This window comes from Schistocerca nitens, chromosome 10 (genome assembly GCF_023898315.1).
Source record: "Schistocerca nitens isolate TAMUIC-IGC-003100 chromosome 10, iqSchNite1.1, whole genome shotgun sequence".
Lineage (NCBI taxonomy): Eukaryota > Metazoa > Arthropoda > Insecta > Orthoptera > Acrididae > Schistocerca > Schistocerca nitens.
The window spans coordinates 89,234,878-89,251,221 of record NC_064623.1 but is presented as its reverse complement, the minus strand read 5'-3'; the positions used below and the strand labels follow the sequence as shown (position 1 = coordinate 89,251,221).

The 16,344-nt window shown below is 39.8% G+C and overlaps 1 protein-coding gene across 3 annotated transcripts in view; it reads left to right on the top strand.

The window, feature by feature from the left end:
• LOC126210584 (zinc finger protein 501-like) overlaps positions 1 to 16,344 on the top strand; it is a 299,013-nt gene that overhangs the window by 204,325 nt on the left and 78,344 nt on the right. The window contains exon 8 of one of the 3 annotated variants that reach the window (XM_049939853.1): positions 3,520 to 6,618. The exons of the other annotated variants lie outside the window; for them this stretch is intronic. Coding sequence (XP_049795810.1) covers positions 3,520 to 4,345 — 826 coding nt within the window. The 3' untranslated portion in view covers positions 4,346 to 6,618. Of the gene's footprint in view, positions 1 to 3,519; positions 6,619 to 16,344 lie in introns of those variants that run through there. 3 annotated transcript variants of the gene reach the window in all.

Genomic DNA, 16,344 nt, shown 5'->3' with positions numbered 1-16,344 from the left:
ATGACCTAAGATGTTGAGTCCCATAGTGCTCAGAGCCATGCGCATTGTCAATGCATGTGTGAACGCTACGGAAGGCGAACTACTCGCTGTTGAGAGGAATGTTGTGACATGTCTTGCCAAATGCATTGAGGTTGATGGACATCATTTTGAGCATTTATTGCATTAATGTGGTATTTACAGGTAATCAAGCTGTAACAGCATGCATTTTCAGAAATGCTAAGTTCACAAAGGTACATGTATCATATTGGAACAGCCGAAATAAAATTTTAAATGTACCTACGTTGTGTATTTTAATTTAAAAAACCTACCTGTTACCAACAGTTCGTCTAAAATTGTGAGCTGTATGTTTGTAACTATTACAGCGCCATCTATCCCAAAGCAAAAAAGTGGTCGAACTAAAACATTCATATTTCTTTATGTACTACACGAATATGTAATAGAAAATGGGGGTTCCGATTTTAAAAAAACGCAGTTGATATCCGTTTGACTTATGGCAGCGCCATCTAGCGGGCCAACCATAGCGCCATCTGGTTTCCCCCTTCAAGCTAGCCAAGTTTCGTTCTTTGCATTTTTTTTTATTTGACACTTATTTCATGAGGTATTTGGCGTGGTGACGATCAGTGGACCACCCTGTATATATGCAGCACAGTTGTCACAGTACTTCAAACCTTTCGCAATTATGAATCAAGGAGCACACAGTGCCTTGATCACACCTAGTTGGCCACTCAGAATTTCACTCATTCGACATGAGCTGCTAGATGTCAAATAGGGAAGGAGTAGCGTAACTAAATCCATGGTAGATGATGATGATGATGATGATGATGGAGAGGGTTGTATGGTCGCACGACGGCAAGGTCTTCAGCATCCACTCAGTAACAGATTGAGACGGGTGTCAAGAAAAGACTCAGAACAGTAAGATAAAACAGAACGTAAAACACAGGTAACAAGCTTGGAGAAATATGTGCCTATCCACACGAAGTGTGGGACAAAGCATGCCGTCAGCAGTAAAACGTGGACAACACAGGAAGAAAGTGGTAGAGGGAGCTAAAACAATATACCAGGTGGAAGTGGCTGGCTGACCGCAAGGAAAAAGGGGAGGAGCCAGCCACTTTGCAATACGCTAACGGCCTGGAAACCAAGAATGTCTCTAAAGGCTCTGGCTGCATGTGTACACATAGTTGTGTTGATGGTAGAATAGTAAGATGTTGGTGAGACATGCTGTGCTGAACTGCTTGAGCATTGAGCTACCACATGGTCCTGAGGCTGTGGTGGTACTCCTGCTTCCAGGCTAGCCATATCATGTGTATAATAATGTAATTTTTAATATTTCCTCTTACTGTGACTGCCCATTTATGTATCTGTTGAGAGTGGAAAAGTTTCTAGAATTTGCATAACACACACACACACACACACACACACACACACACACACACACACACACACACACACACACACACACACACACACGCCTTGGAATACAATTTAATGATTCAGTAATTTCTTCTGTACTTGACTGCCTTAGTTGCTCGATTTCATTCATCCTAGAGAGGTATTCAGTAACATTTTGCACTGAGTCCCAGAATGGCAGCAGATTCTCTGAATATCATACAACCACTTACATCATGGTTACCAGTACACATCTTACCAAACCTGCTAACAATGTGGCCTGTTTTTGGAAACTTTGATTTACATATCTGCGGATAAGTAATCTATAAAATCAATAACAAGGAAGACACTCTTTCCCTCTGATGTAATAACTAAATCCAACAAATTGTTGTTCATCAAGAAGCATTCTGAGAAAGGTTACGACTTAATGTAATTGCACAAAACCAATACAAAAAAATTTTGCATCACGAAACTCCTAGTTAATCTCACTGTTTTCGAATATAGTATGTTGAGTGAATGATGATATTATACTCAGAATTTGCAGACTTCCTTTAATGTCTCCGTCTGAGTTATTAACAGGTTTTCTGTCTTTTGTAAAATGTCTTCTTTTAAATGTTTATTAAATATTATAACAGTATTATTCATATTCCATCATCATTCAGTCATACACCTATAACAGCAATATTTGACTTTCCGATTTGACAGCCAATAAGCTTACAGCATTATTAAAATCACTTCATACATATTGGTTTTAATTCATTTACCATGAAGATGGCTGTATTGTTAGCAGCAGAGATATTGCTGTCATAGTTGCATGCTGGAAAGATGATGGAATATTCCATCTGCTATGAAAATATAACAATTCCAGTTTTATTCATTTTATAGGGAAAAACTGCGAAGTCAGTCCTATGATTCATTTCCTGCAATTCAGTCAGCAGTGCCTTAGGTTAGTCTTAGTTGTATCGAATATATTGCTTCCCCCTACTTATACCTCCCGAGGAGATCACGAATGTAAAATTAGAGAGATTAGAGTGCGCACGGAGGCTATAATAACCCCAGAAAGTAACCTGATATCCTGTGATGAGGATGGTGACCAATGTTTTATGTATCCACATGGCTTTTGAAATTCGTAGAAAAAGTAAACATGTTTTATTAAAATTAATGGGATATTACTTCTAGCGCTATACTCCGAATTGTATGGCAAGAGTAAAACCCAACATACAATTTAAATACTTGGTTATGAAGTGTGAACAAATGCATCAACTAATCAAACATTTGGATGTACACAAACTACCTGTAATTACATTTTTTTAAAACTGTGTAGTGTTGATCTGACAGGTATTGTCATTTTTATTTTGGTGCTATTATCTGTGTTTCAATTAGAACAAAATTAAATTGGATTCTTGTAAACACCTGTTGCCATGTAAATAATTTTGTCTCAGCAATAACAAGGTCTACACAGGCTTCGCTTAGTGCAAAATCTTTTCCATTGTTCATTACTCTGTAAAAGATTTTATTCGATGCTCCACAAGGTGACATCATTTTATGGAATGTCCTCATTTATTTTTGTGACCAATGATTTCTGGGTGACAGGATGGCTTTAAAAATAGTTTCACATGTTCCACCATATCAATGAGCTACAAACGAAGGAATATCTGAAGTTAAATGATAGCCATGCATGCTCTTTAGTGTCTTGTGGAATATAGATGTGGACATAGAACTTCGTAATGTATGCATTAGAAATCTGTGGTCCGTGTAAGGTAGCTTGTTACATCTGCTGGATTAATGAGTGTGGACATGTTTTCATCATGTTTCACTTTGCAGTAACATCATTATCAGTGGATTTGCCCTCATTCATCTTCTGTGAATACACTCTGACAAGTTTACGTTTTGATACCTAAAATAATGCCTCATATGAACCTAAATCTCTCTGTTGCCTCTTTAAAGAGGTCCAAAAAGATTCTGTTAATTCAAGTCTATGTGTTAAAAATATGTAACCCAGCTGGAAGGTAACGTCATACACCATCCATTGAAGTGGATGTTTAGAGACATTTTGCTACCAATCATATATATTTGTATAATTTTAACGTTATGAGAATGTTTTATGACAGAATGTTTTCCATTTTTCTGCAGTACTAATCTCACTGGCGTGCAGAACGGCAATGCTACTGATGACAATGCAGTTTCCAAAGTTTTCCTGGGTGCAGAAGCAGGCAACAGGATACAATGCACCACCAGGCAGGAAGCATCCTGCGGGAATCAAACTGATACAAGGCATCCGGCACACAGGTGTAACATCTGCAAAAAGACGTTCGTACGGTTGCAGGACCTGAACAAGCATACTCACATGGACAAAAGTGATTTTTTATATTCGTGTAACTTATGTCACAAAACTTTTAAAAGGAGGGAAAATTTGAAGAAGCACTGCCGTCTGCATACTGGTGAACGGCCATACAGCTGTAGAGCTTGTAACAAGACATTCACTGTAAAAAGTACTTTGAAGGAGCATTTGCGGATGCACACAGGTGAGCGCCCATACGCCTGTGGCATTTGCAACAAGACATTCAAATTAAATAGCCACTTACATCAACACAATGTGCTGCATACTGGGGAACGCCCCTACGCCTGTGGTGTTTGTAACAAGACGTTCAGATCAAGTAGCAACCTGAAAAAGCATTCACAGTTGCATACTGGTGAACGTCCTTACAGTTGCGGCGTTTGCAACAAGACATTTGTAACAAATGGCAACCTAAAGGCGCACTTACGGCTGCACACTGGTGAACGCCCCTTCAGCTGTGGCGTTTGCAACAAGAGTTTCAAATCAAGTAGCCATCTAAAGACGCATTCAAGGCAGCATACTGGCGAACGCCCCTACAGTTGTGGTGTTTGCAGCAAATCTTTCAAGCAAATTGGCCACCTGAAACATCATTCACAGCTTCATGCTGGCGAAAATGTCTAAATCTAGTGCCGTTTGCATCAAGACAATCACACAAAGTAAGAGTCTTAAAGAGCATTCCAGCTGTACACTATCAAATGTCCTTACACCTATAGCATGTGTCATAAGCGATTCAGCAGCAAAAGCAACCAGAAGCTCTTCTCACAGCTGCCCACTGGGGAAGGACAATGTAGTTGTGTCATTTGTCATACTGAGGAAGCAACTAATTCTTCATAAAAAGTGACATACATATAGTTGTGACGGGTATGTGAAAAGATTTAAAACCAGTCACAGATTGGAGAAGCACTCACTCTGTCACACAGGTGACAGTTGTGGCATGTGTGTCAAGTCAATGAATCGTCTCAAAGACTTGCAAATATACCTGTGGGTACACCATGGCAAATATTCCACTCACTTTGACTTGCATCATACAGTGTTTAAGAGCGGAAGTCGCTTCACAGTGCATATGAAATCTCACATCTTGGATGATTCTTATGACTGTTTTGGCTGCAAAAGTTAAATTTGGAGGAGAAGCTGGCTAAGGATGTAATTTTTGGGGCCACCCTTATGCTTGGATAATCATGTAGAAATAACAGCTTTTTAATTTATTCGTGTCATGTGGAGGATTGTATAGTTTTTATAATTGCATCATAATAGTCAGTGTGACACATAATTTGGAGGAAGTAATGTATTATGAGAAGTTGTGTCTCTGATTTTTGTCACGAGTTTCTTTCATGACACTGTACATCCCTCTCTCTCTTCCCTACAGCCAATTCAACGTCATTCCTCTGCAGTCAAATATACTTAAAAACTTGATAGTTGTGACTAATCGCAATCAGATCTTTCGGTGGAATGGTATTGTATTTTTTCCTGTATTACCCAACACTTCATTTGTGTAGAGAATCAACTGTCAACCTTCCTTTAGGTAGCCATGGACACCCATAAACACTTGACTGTCAGTGAGCCATTTTCCAATCATCTGATTGTGAACAATGTGTTATATGCGTACTAGCATCTGGTCATAATGATATGCCACATCGTTGCAGATGATTCTCAGTTTTTTACCGTAGAGTCATTGTTAAACACCAATATATGGGCTTTTGGACAGTGTAGCTTTTTAAGTAATATTCCAATCTGTTGGCACTTAGTTTCTTGAAGGAAAACAGCATTAGTTCATCCACATTATATGCAATATTATTTCTTAGTGAAAGCTACAGCAAGGTACATAAGAAATTCAGATGTTAGTGTCCATCATGCACAAATGTGGTATGAGTAATAACTTATCACAATACTGATAACCTGTAATAATATGGCTAGTAAAAATTCAACTGCACAATACATGTTTACAGAACTGAAAATCGAAGAACCCTGATAATTGGTTTCCATTCTGCGTTGTATGTATATGCTTTTGACATACGTCAGTCATGCATGTTCTGAATATCAATCAGTCTATTCCTCCTTGATCCACAGATTCCATAATCATTTCCGTGTATTTACATTTCTTGCATTCAAAAGGTAATGTCATAATAGGGTAAGTTGCAAGACTGTCAACCATGATTAAAAGCAGATAGCTAATACTATGGGTGTCATGTTCGTAGATGAAAGACAGTGACTCCATTTGAGGTCACTAAAAGTGGGAGAAACTGGTCTTGGTGCGTCACAGTGTATCACCAGCGTCCAGTTATACACCGCAGAGAAATTATAGTGGTGTCATAGAAAGTTCATACCCAAACTGCTGGATCAATGCAGAATATAATACGAAACGTACTTCAAAACCTCTCCTTTTCGTTTAGTTCTGACCCCATAGTAGCATTCCATAACAACGCTACCGCCACAGGATTACCCTACTGCGACAACGTAACCCCAAGAGGAAGCTAGTATTTGTGTGCTGTAGCCTTCTATGAAACTTCACGTAAATGGTAACTGTCGAAAACAAGTGACACCCTGCCAGGACAGAGCTATTAACAAATCATGGCTACAGTGCTGCCTATTACAGTGACAAGCGAAAAACACTACTGGCTTTTTTAAAAACACTGGAATTTTAACAATAAGGAAAAAAGGTTTATAATGAAAACAGTGTGTCGAAAAAGCACTTCAGTGGAGAGAAATTGATTTATTGTTGGCGAATCCTAAACTATTAAATTTTTAATAATGCGTAGTATGCAACATGTTATTTGGTAAATAGGTATGACTCAGAAACTTATTTTAATAGTTATGATAAATATTTTCCATCCCTACAGTAAACTTACATAGAAAATCTTTGTATCACTTATGAATATTACTGTTCACCAGCATGATCCAGTGGATGAGCGATGATATTTTCAACAAATTTGTTCTCTCTGGCCTAACTGAAGCTCCTATTCTTAGTAAATGTTTTGTCTTATGTAAAACGAACATTTTAAAAGAAAATAGACACATAAATAAATGATAAACAACATTTCTTGTGTTTTGTGGAAGAACTGCAAAGGTAAATCCTGTTATTCATTTTATGTAGTTTGTGTACAAGTGGCTTGTGTTCGGCCTGTTTTCACTATGTGGTCCACAAGAATGCTTACGTAGGGCACAATGTCTAAGGTAAAATTACGTTATTTTTATTGAACAATTAACGCACACCGGTAAAAGGAACATATTCAGTCCTGATGTTGGAAAAACGATGGAGAGGAATACAGAAATCACCTTACAAGAGTGTCCCAGGAGGAATTGTCAATTTTCAGGGATGTAACAGGAACGATCAGATGGTTCAAATGGCTCTGAGCACTATGGGACTTAACATCTGAGGTCATCAGTCCCCTAGAACTTAGAACTACTTAAACCTAACTGACCTAAGGACATCACACACATCCATGCCCGAGGCAGGATTCGAACCTGCGACCGTAGCGGTCGCGCGGTTCCAGACTGAAGTGCCTAGAACCTCTCGGCCACTCCGGCTGGCCGGGAACGATCATTTGGAACAAAAAAGTCTAGTAAAAATGGGCTCTAAAATGCGAATCTTAAGAGCTGTAATGGATAAACGGATAAACAAGGTCTAAAATCGACAAGTGTAATTCAGCAACTCATTGATTACAGAGGGGCGTTTTGTGGGTACAGCTTTACATAACTTTAAATGCTTAATTCTGTTTTTAAATGGATCTTTACTAAGTAAAAATTAGGCGAATTGCCCCCATTTAATCCTTATACCACTGAAAAGATGAGGGAAATAAATATTAGTATCAGCGGTGTTGACAAACCACTGAAATCGTTATAATTGAATGAAGCTGTAGGGCTCGATGGAACCCATGTCAGATTCTGTACTGAATTTTGCGGCTGAATTGGCCCCTCTTCTAACTATAATCTATCGTACATCACTCTAACAAAAAAACCATGCCCAGCTCTTGGAGAAAAACATAGATTTCACCTGTCTATGAGAAGGGTAGTAGAAGTGATCCACAAAACTACCATACTGTGTTTTCTGTAATGAAGGACTGTCTGAATGAAGCTGCATAAATATTTAGTCAGATCTTGATAAGATTTAAAAGTGATGCAAGTATTTGCAACTTTCTCTAAGTGTTTAGAAATGTAAAATTTTGCTCTTCACAAAAAGAAAAAAAAACATAGTATCCTATGACTGTCAAATCAGTAAGCCATTGCTGGAATCGGTTAACTGATACAAATACCTGGGTGTAATACTTTGTAGGGATATGAAATTGAATGATTGAAGAGGTTCAGTCGGGGGAAAGCAAGTGGGAGACTTTTGTTTATTGGTAGAATATTGGGGAAGTGCAATCAACCTACAAAGGAGGTTGCTTAGAAATCTCTTGCACGACCCATCCTAGAATATTGCTCAAGTGTGTGGGACGTGTACCGGAAAGGGCTAAATGGGGATGTTAAGTGTACACAGAGAAGGGCAGCATGAATGGTCATATGTTTGTTTGATCTGTGAGAGAGTGTAACAGAGATACTGAAGAAACTGAACTGGAAGACTCTTGAAGATAGATGTAAACTGTCCCAAGAAAGTTTAGTAACGATGTTTCAAGAACCAGTTTTATGTGATGACTCTAGAAATATATTACAATCCCATATTTATTGCTCACAAAGGGACTGTGAGGAAAAGATTAGAATAATCACTGTATTTACAGAGCCATTCAAACAAACATTCTTTCCACGCTCCGTACGTGAATGGAACGTGAAGAAAACCCTAATAATTGGTGCAATGGGACATATCCTCCGCCATGCACCTCAAAGTGGTTTCCAGAATATAGATGTAGACGCAGATATACACTTAAGCACCAAAGAAACTGTTATAGACATGCATACTCAAATACAGAGATGTGTAAACAGGCAGAATACGGCGCTGCGGTCGACAACGCCTATATAAGACAACATGTGTCTGGCGCAGTTGTTGGATCGGTTACTGGTGCAGCAGTGACAGGTTATCAAGATTTAAGTGAGTTTGAACGTGGTGTTATAGTCGGCGCACGAGAGATGGAATACAGCATCTTCGAGGTAGCGATAAAGTGCGGATTTTTCCATACGACCATTTCACGAGTGTACCGCGAATATCAGCAGTGCGGTAAAACATCATATCACTGACATCGCTGCGGCTGGAAAAAGGTCCTGCAAGAACGGGACAAACGACTGAAGAGAATCGTTCAACGTGACAAGTACAACCCTTCCGCAAACTGCTGAAGATTTCAGTGCTGGGCCATCAACAAGTGTCAGCGCGCAAACCATTCAGTGAAACATCATCGATACGGGCTTTCGGAACCAAAGGCCCACTCGTGTTATAACCCTCCTACCTCTCTGGCTAATTAAGCTTTTGCATATGACCGTGTAGCTTAAGTCCCTAATACGTGTGGAAAAAGCGTCTGCTCCGAAGAATAATGAAAAACGGAGAGAAGTAGATGAAGTTATAACCGAGTCACCACTGCTCAGTACCTTAGCAATGACGAATAGAAACAAAGTTCGGTTAACTTTAAATATTTTTTATTACGTTAACTGATTTTTAATTAACAGAAGTTATAGTGCGTTTAAAATAAGTTGCGACTTTTGACAGTTCAGCACGGAGCGAGTGGAGGGAAGCTTAGTTACCAGCATGTGTAGCTCGCGTCAGCAGATGACCACAGTACAATGCCAAGTCTACTCGGCGCGGGAACTGCCAGGGTCGCTTGGCTGCGTGAACAGCAAGCTGGCCAATCTGCGATCTTTCTAAAACGATTTTGAAGAAAACTGCCGGCCGCTGTGGCCATGCGGTTCAAGGCGCTGTAGTCCGGAACCGCGCGACCGCTACGGTCGCAGGTTCGAAATCTACCTCGGACATGGATGTGTGTGATGTCCTTAGGTTTAAGTAGTTCTAAGTTCTAGGGGACTGATGACCTCCAATGCTAAGTCCCATAGCGCTCAGAGCCATTTTTTTGAAGAAAACTCTCATTCTGACACATCATATCATTTAAGTCGCCTGCTTCATGACGAACCACCTATCATTTCGTTAATGCTCATAGTTATTGTGATATTTCGGTAGTACGTAAATTACTGCAAGAAATTCTTAGTTTGCAGTAGAAAATAGGTGTCGCTATGAATTTGTGTTTGATGCGCGTTACGTTACATGTTGCTGCGTATTAAATGTTGATAATATATTTAATTACTCTTTATATTTGACAGGATATCGCTGTCTGTTTCGCATCTCGGGAAAATGGAATGTACGTAAAGCACTCCGACACGAACTCGTGCGTCAGTGAAAAAACTAGAATTAAATATTCATATATTCCTCGTGTCCCATAAATGTTTTGACATATCGAAACAAGATTTTGGCAAATTATAACGATTACGAGACTGTTTCGTCATACGATTAATATGCGGAATTTCTATATCCACAGCGATATTCATCTGACTACAGATTTTTCAAATAAACAAAATAATTATTGAGGTCCATGGTGAAACGAGAACTGCTGTTGGTTTTGTACGAGGGCAGTCCCAAAAGTAAGGTCTCCTATTTTTTTATAAGTACATAGACCTGTTTATTTCTACAATGGTTTGCATCAGTTTACAGCTTGAACATTTAGCTATTTTTCTACATAATCACCATTTCTGTCGATGCATTTTCGTAGACACTGTGGCGTTTTTGTATGCCCATGTCATACCGGCTCGCGGCCATGCTGTTCGGAAAGTTATGAACCTCTTCTTTCACCTCGTCGTCGGAACTGAATCGCTTTCTGGCCAAATGTTCTTTTAACCTAGGGAACTGGACGCCAAGTCAGGACTATAGGGTGGGTGCGTGATTATGTTGCACTGAAACTGTTGCAGGAGAGCAACGGTTTGCCGAACGATGTGTGGGCGAGCGTTGTCATGGAGAATGTGAAAGCCCTTGCTCAACATTCCTCTTCTCCGGTTCTGAATTGCCCGTTTGAGTTTTTTCAGAGTCTCACAGTACCTGGCAGCGTTAATTGTGGTCCCAGCGATTCAGCTCCGACGACGAGGTGAAAGAAGAGGTTCATAACTTTCCGAACAGCATGGCGGCGAGCTGGTATGACATGGGAATACAGAAACTGCCACAGTGTCTACGAAAATGCATCGACAGAAATGGTGATTATGTAGAAAAATGGCTAAATGTTCAATCTGTAAACTGATGCAAACCATTGTAGAAATAAACAGGTCTATGTACTTATAAAAAAATAGGAGACCTTACTTTTGGGATTACTCTCGTAACAATATGTTCAAATGTTGTGAATTCCTAAGGGACCAAACTGCTGAGATCATCGGTCCCTAGACTTACACACTACTTAAACTAACTTATGCTAAGGACAAAACACACACACACACACACATGCCCGAGGGAGGACTCGAACCTCCGGCGGGGCAGGGCCGCTCGGCTGTAACAATACAAGTGAAGAAGTTGCACGTTAACTTTTATACTGAGAATTTGCTGTTCATAAGCTACTGACCTGATTTGCTCTCGGTTGTTAGTTTAATAATACACTATTTCAGGATTCTGTGGCAATTTCAACTGCATTACAATGTTAGTGAGATTAATATTTCTAAACTCTGCTGCGTTTTAACAAGAGAGGCAGATATAACGTGGCAACAGGAGAAGTTAGGTATTCCTCAAAACTCGTCACAGTCCTTCATGAATCAATGTGCCCTCAACAATCTTCTTGGTATTATCGCTAACACCTCAAGCCAAGCCCTGTTGTGTAACATCTGCAGTGGCTTCTTTTATCAGCATTTCAATCTCAGTGACCGTAGACTTCTTGCTGTTTCTTGCTACATTACTTTTCGCCTAGGCCCATATACTCTGTCGGATTTAAATGAGCATGATTCGGATGAAGCCTGATTAAACTATGTCCTTTACCGTTAGCCAGTTCGTCAGCATGGTAGTGTGAAGTTTTGGCTTGTACAACACTGAAAGTTCCATTAACTTCGGCTTATACATGGTAGGTTAAACTTTATCTCGTGGAATATTTGTTTGAACCCAGCGAAAAACATCCGCTTTTTTCCATTGCGTTGTTGGAGCTTTACGCATCACAACAGTGTAGCATGGCGTTTTGTCCATTACTACTGTCGAATTCCGAGGAATGTTTTGCAGCAGAACGTTGTCTTCCCAGCTGTTGAACGTGTTCTTGGACGACACTTTTATTGCAAATCTCGTATTCAGATGTACCGCAGTGTTGTCATTAACGCAACGCCAATCAAAACACTTGTTCACAATATCTCACGAATACAGAACACTTGAACCCCAGAAAATACGACTTTAGAGCTGACAAACGTTGATGCATATAACGTGTGACACCACGTGGTACTGTTTACTCATGATGTGACAACAAGGGCCCTTTACCAGCCGAACCGGTGGCGGCGTTGTAGGGAAAGCCATTGGTGTTACCTGGTCAACGGCTTCACGTCCCCCTCCGGTCATCCAATCGTCAAAAGTCGCAGCTATTTTAAATGCACTACAGTGGAAAATTTGGTAAAAAGGTTTTCAAAGTATGTCATTAATGAAATAACCAACAGTCGCCAGTTCCTCACCGGAATAAGAATAATTAAACTGAAACTGGACTTTTTACTCGTAAGCAATCTTATGTAAGAATAGTTTTTCGTGTCATGACGTAGGTACAGTACCTAACGCACACTTTCAAGTACTTCACACGACACACGTCACAGTAGTCAGATAATAATCAAATAGCAAACACAGATACAACATCTTATATTAATTTTCAAAGATTAATTACAGTAAGATTGTGTACTGGGTGTGGACAGAAACTTTCTTGTTACGGTACTCACCGTAATGCTAACTGTCGTAATTGAAATAAGCAAAAAGATTGTTTAAATATACTCGTTGGTAAGGACTGTCATTTACCTAGCAGTTACTCTGGTATTCCTATGTAATAAAAGTTATAAATTATGTCACAAGCTATAAATTAGAAACCGTACTTTGACAGTGAAATTCAGTGTCCAAGTCACATAAAGTTTTACTACCCATTTTTTGATAATGAAAGTTACTTTATATTTAACAAATAAATTAATACTGCTTTTTGCATCATTGTATTTCTGATATTATTGATACTACAGCCAAAGATTTCATTATTACGTAATTGTCCAAAAGTTGGAAAAATTATGTTTTGATAATCTAACAAATTAATATTCACTTCATTTTCAGTTCATTTTCTGATTATCTCGGTTCGTCAAAAGGGATAGTATGCATACTACTTGGATAACGACTTAGGAAAATTATTTACGTGACAATATGCACGAAAACAATGTTACTTAACCAATAAAATTCCAACTATGCTGATAAGCCAATTACACTCCTAATTATAAAAAGTCTAGATCTTATTTCACTTTATGATGCTTTTGGTTTGTCGAGCGACTTGATTTAGCGGTAAAATAAGGCATAGGTTGATCTTCTTGCCATACCATAGCCAATAACAAGTGCCCACAGTACTCTTGATGTTATGTGAATTACTGTTGCTGCATTTTTACTATACTCAATATATGCCATAGACATACCTTGTCCATATTAAACATCCGCCAAAACAACCATTACAGTTTTCACTGCTCCGCACTTCGGAAACAGACTTCATCTCCGCACTTTTGCATAGCCACAACGGCGAATACACACAATCACCGACAACAGTCTCCTCGCGACCCCGAACTGCTGGTTCTTTGGACGCGCTCGCACGCCCAGCAATAATGCATTTACAGTTTATTATATTCTTTGACAATAACTTTCACCTGACTAGTCCAGCGTGTCTACTTACAAAATGTTAACATTCCATTCGCATTCTCTTTTTTAAACACTAAATAGCATTTGTAAATTGACAACACATTTACAAGAATAATATTCATCACAACTAATAAAACAAACTTCCCAGTACACATAGAAAATGTATGATCATCCACAGAGTTGTGGTGTTATAGTGTTCCCTTGATGACTGCATGACCCAAAGCTTTATACCTCGCCTGTGCCTGTGAACTCCAGAATTTGACTGTTGACTAACAGGTATGGGGACAACCTCACGAATCCATGGATCCTGCATGCCAGCAGGGGACTATTCAATCTGCTGGAGGCTCTGTAATGGCGTGGGACGTGTGCAGTTGGAGTGATATGGGACCCCTCATAGGTCTAGATACGACTCTGACAGGTGACACATACTTAAGTATCCTGTCTGACCACCTGCATCCATTAATGTCCATTGTGCATTAGGCAATTCCAGTAGGACAATGCGACACCCAACACGTGCAGAATTGCTACAGAGTGGCTCTAGGAACACCACTCTTCTGAGCTTAAACACTTCCACTGGCCACCACTCCCCAGATATGAGCATTATTGAGCATATCTGGGATGCCTTGTAACATGCTGTTCAGATGAGATCTCCACACCCTCATATTCGTACGGTTTTATGGGCAGCCCTGCAGGATTCATTGTGTCAATTCCCTCCAGCACTACTTCAGACATTAGTCGAGTCCATGTCACGTCGTGTTGTGGCATTTCTACATGCTCACGGTGGCCCTGCACGATATTACCTTGAAGGTATATTTGTTGTCATGTGATCAGTAGTTGTTCACCATACCCTGTCACTGTTGTGGGTTTATTTATTTGTATTTGTAGACTTAAAGTGCGCAGCAAGTCCTGTAGTCTTATGGTGTATCTATATTCCTCATAGTGTCTGTATTTCAGATTCTGTATGGTATATGTTTCATTGTGTCTAAATGTCTCATTGTGTCTGTGTTCAGTAACCTAATAGTTATTAAATAATCATACAATGGTTGCCCAAAAAAGTAAAGCAACACATGTTTTTTCAGCCGAAAACAGTGCTACGAAACCGAAACGTTACGTTTGTATTATTTGAAGTCTCCTGAGTGAGCGCACCAAGTTTCCGTCATTTCTGACAGATAGCATAGCTGCAGGACACTTTCAAAATGGCGTCGGTAGGTGATTCACGTCATTGAATTTCTCACTGCAAAGAAAGAAACTGTGGGGAATATTCACAAACGCTTGTGCAAACTCTACAGAGCATATGCTGTCGACAAAAGTACAGTCAGTCGCTCGGCACGGAGGGTGAGGTCATCAAAGGCGGTTTGGCGGAGCTCCACTATTTACAGCGGTGAGGGAGACAATCCATGGCTGTCACATCTGACACACCTGACCTATCCTCCTTGGACTTGTATGGGCCATTTAAGGATGCCATTCGTGGAAGACATTTTGAGGACAATAAGCAAGTGATTCACGCAGTGAAGTACAGGTTCCGTCACCGGAACAAGGATTGGTACTGACAGGGCACACACGGAATTGTTTTGCGCTGGAGGAATGCCATAGAATGGGATGGAGATATCGTGGAAAATAGGGTGTGTAGATAAAACAATATTCTTTCGTTTGTGTAGTTCTCATTATGTTCAATAAAGAATTTTTGGAGAAAAAAAATGGGGTGCATTACTTTCTGGGTAACCCTCATATTTGTTCACACTAGTAATGAACAGTCTGTAGTTTAGTATTGATCAATTGTGCATGAACAAACATATCAAGCATAAACTAATGAAACTTTTAATTAAGACAAACACAACACAAAAACAATCTGATTCGATTTAGTTACTTACTGTGAGGACTCATCAACAAACATGGAGACTGATTTTTTTTTTCAAAAATGTTTATTACTCCATTTCAGTGGGAACATGATTTTTTTAAAGTTCTCTCCTACTTGAATGCACTTTATATAGCTCCTCTGTCAGTCCTCGAACACATGATGGAGGCCATTTTTTGTCAGGTCCTTACTTTTCTTGAGCACTGCTTTAGAGTTATCAAATCAAATAACCTGAAGCTTTGCCTTTAGTGATGGGATTTAAAAAGAAATACAGGGTACAAAATCGGACCTATAAGGCAGATGTAGTACAAAGGTAATGTTGAATTGAGCCAGAAACTGCATGACTTTATTTGTGACATGGGGTTGCATGTTGTTATGAAATCGTCACCCTGTCCAAGAAAGGATGGTCGTTTTCTTGCAATGTGCTTCCTCCGTTTAGCCAATATTGGCGTGCTGTAACAGTAGTGTGAGGGACAACTGCATAATGGTAAATCAATCCATGACAGTCAAAAAATGTGATCACCATCACTTTCCATGCAGATGGAAGAACTTTTGCCTTTTTAGTACTGCAGAACCTGTGCGACTTCCAGCAGCATTTCCTTCAGTATCGTAATACCCATATCATTACCACTGATAATCGATTCCAGAAATGTATCCCCTCCATGAGCAAAGACGGCGCAGCACCTCACGGCTTGTTTCCATTGGGACAGCCTTTTGTTTGGGAGTCAAGAGATGTGGCTCCCAACAGGCACAAACATGAGTCACATGGAGATGATCATGCATAATCGTGAAGACACTCCAATATGCAATTCTCAGCGCTTCACTGAGTTTACGAAATGTTGCCCGCCGATCCTCACAGTCAGTCACAGCAGAAGCACAAAAATCACGCAGACCTTTCTTCAGACAAACAAGTTGGCCTTGTTTGAAGTCCTTGAACCACCTAAACATTGTCGCATGAGGTAGTGCCTGTTCCCC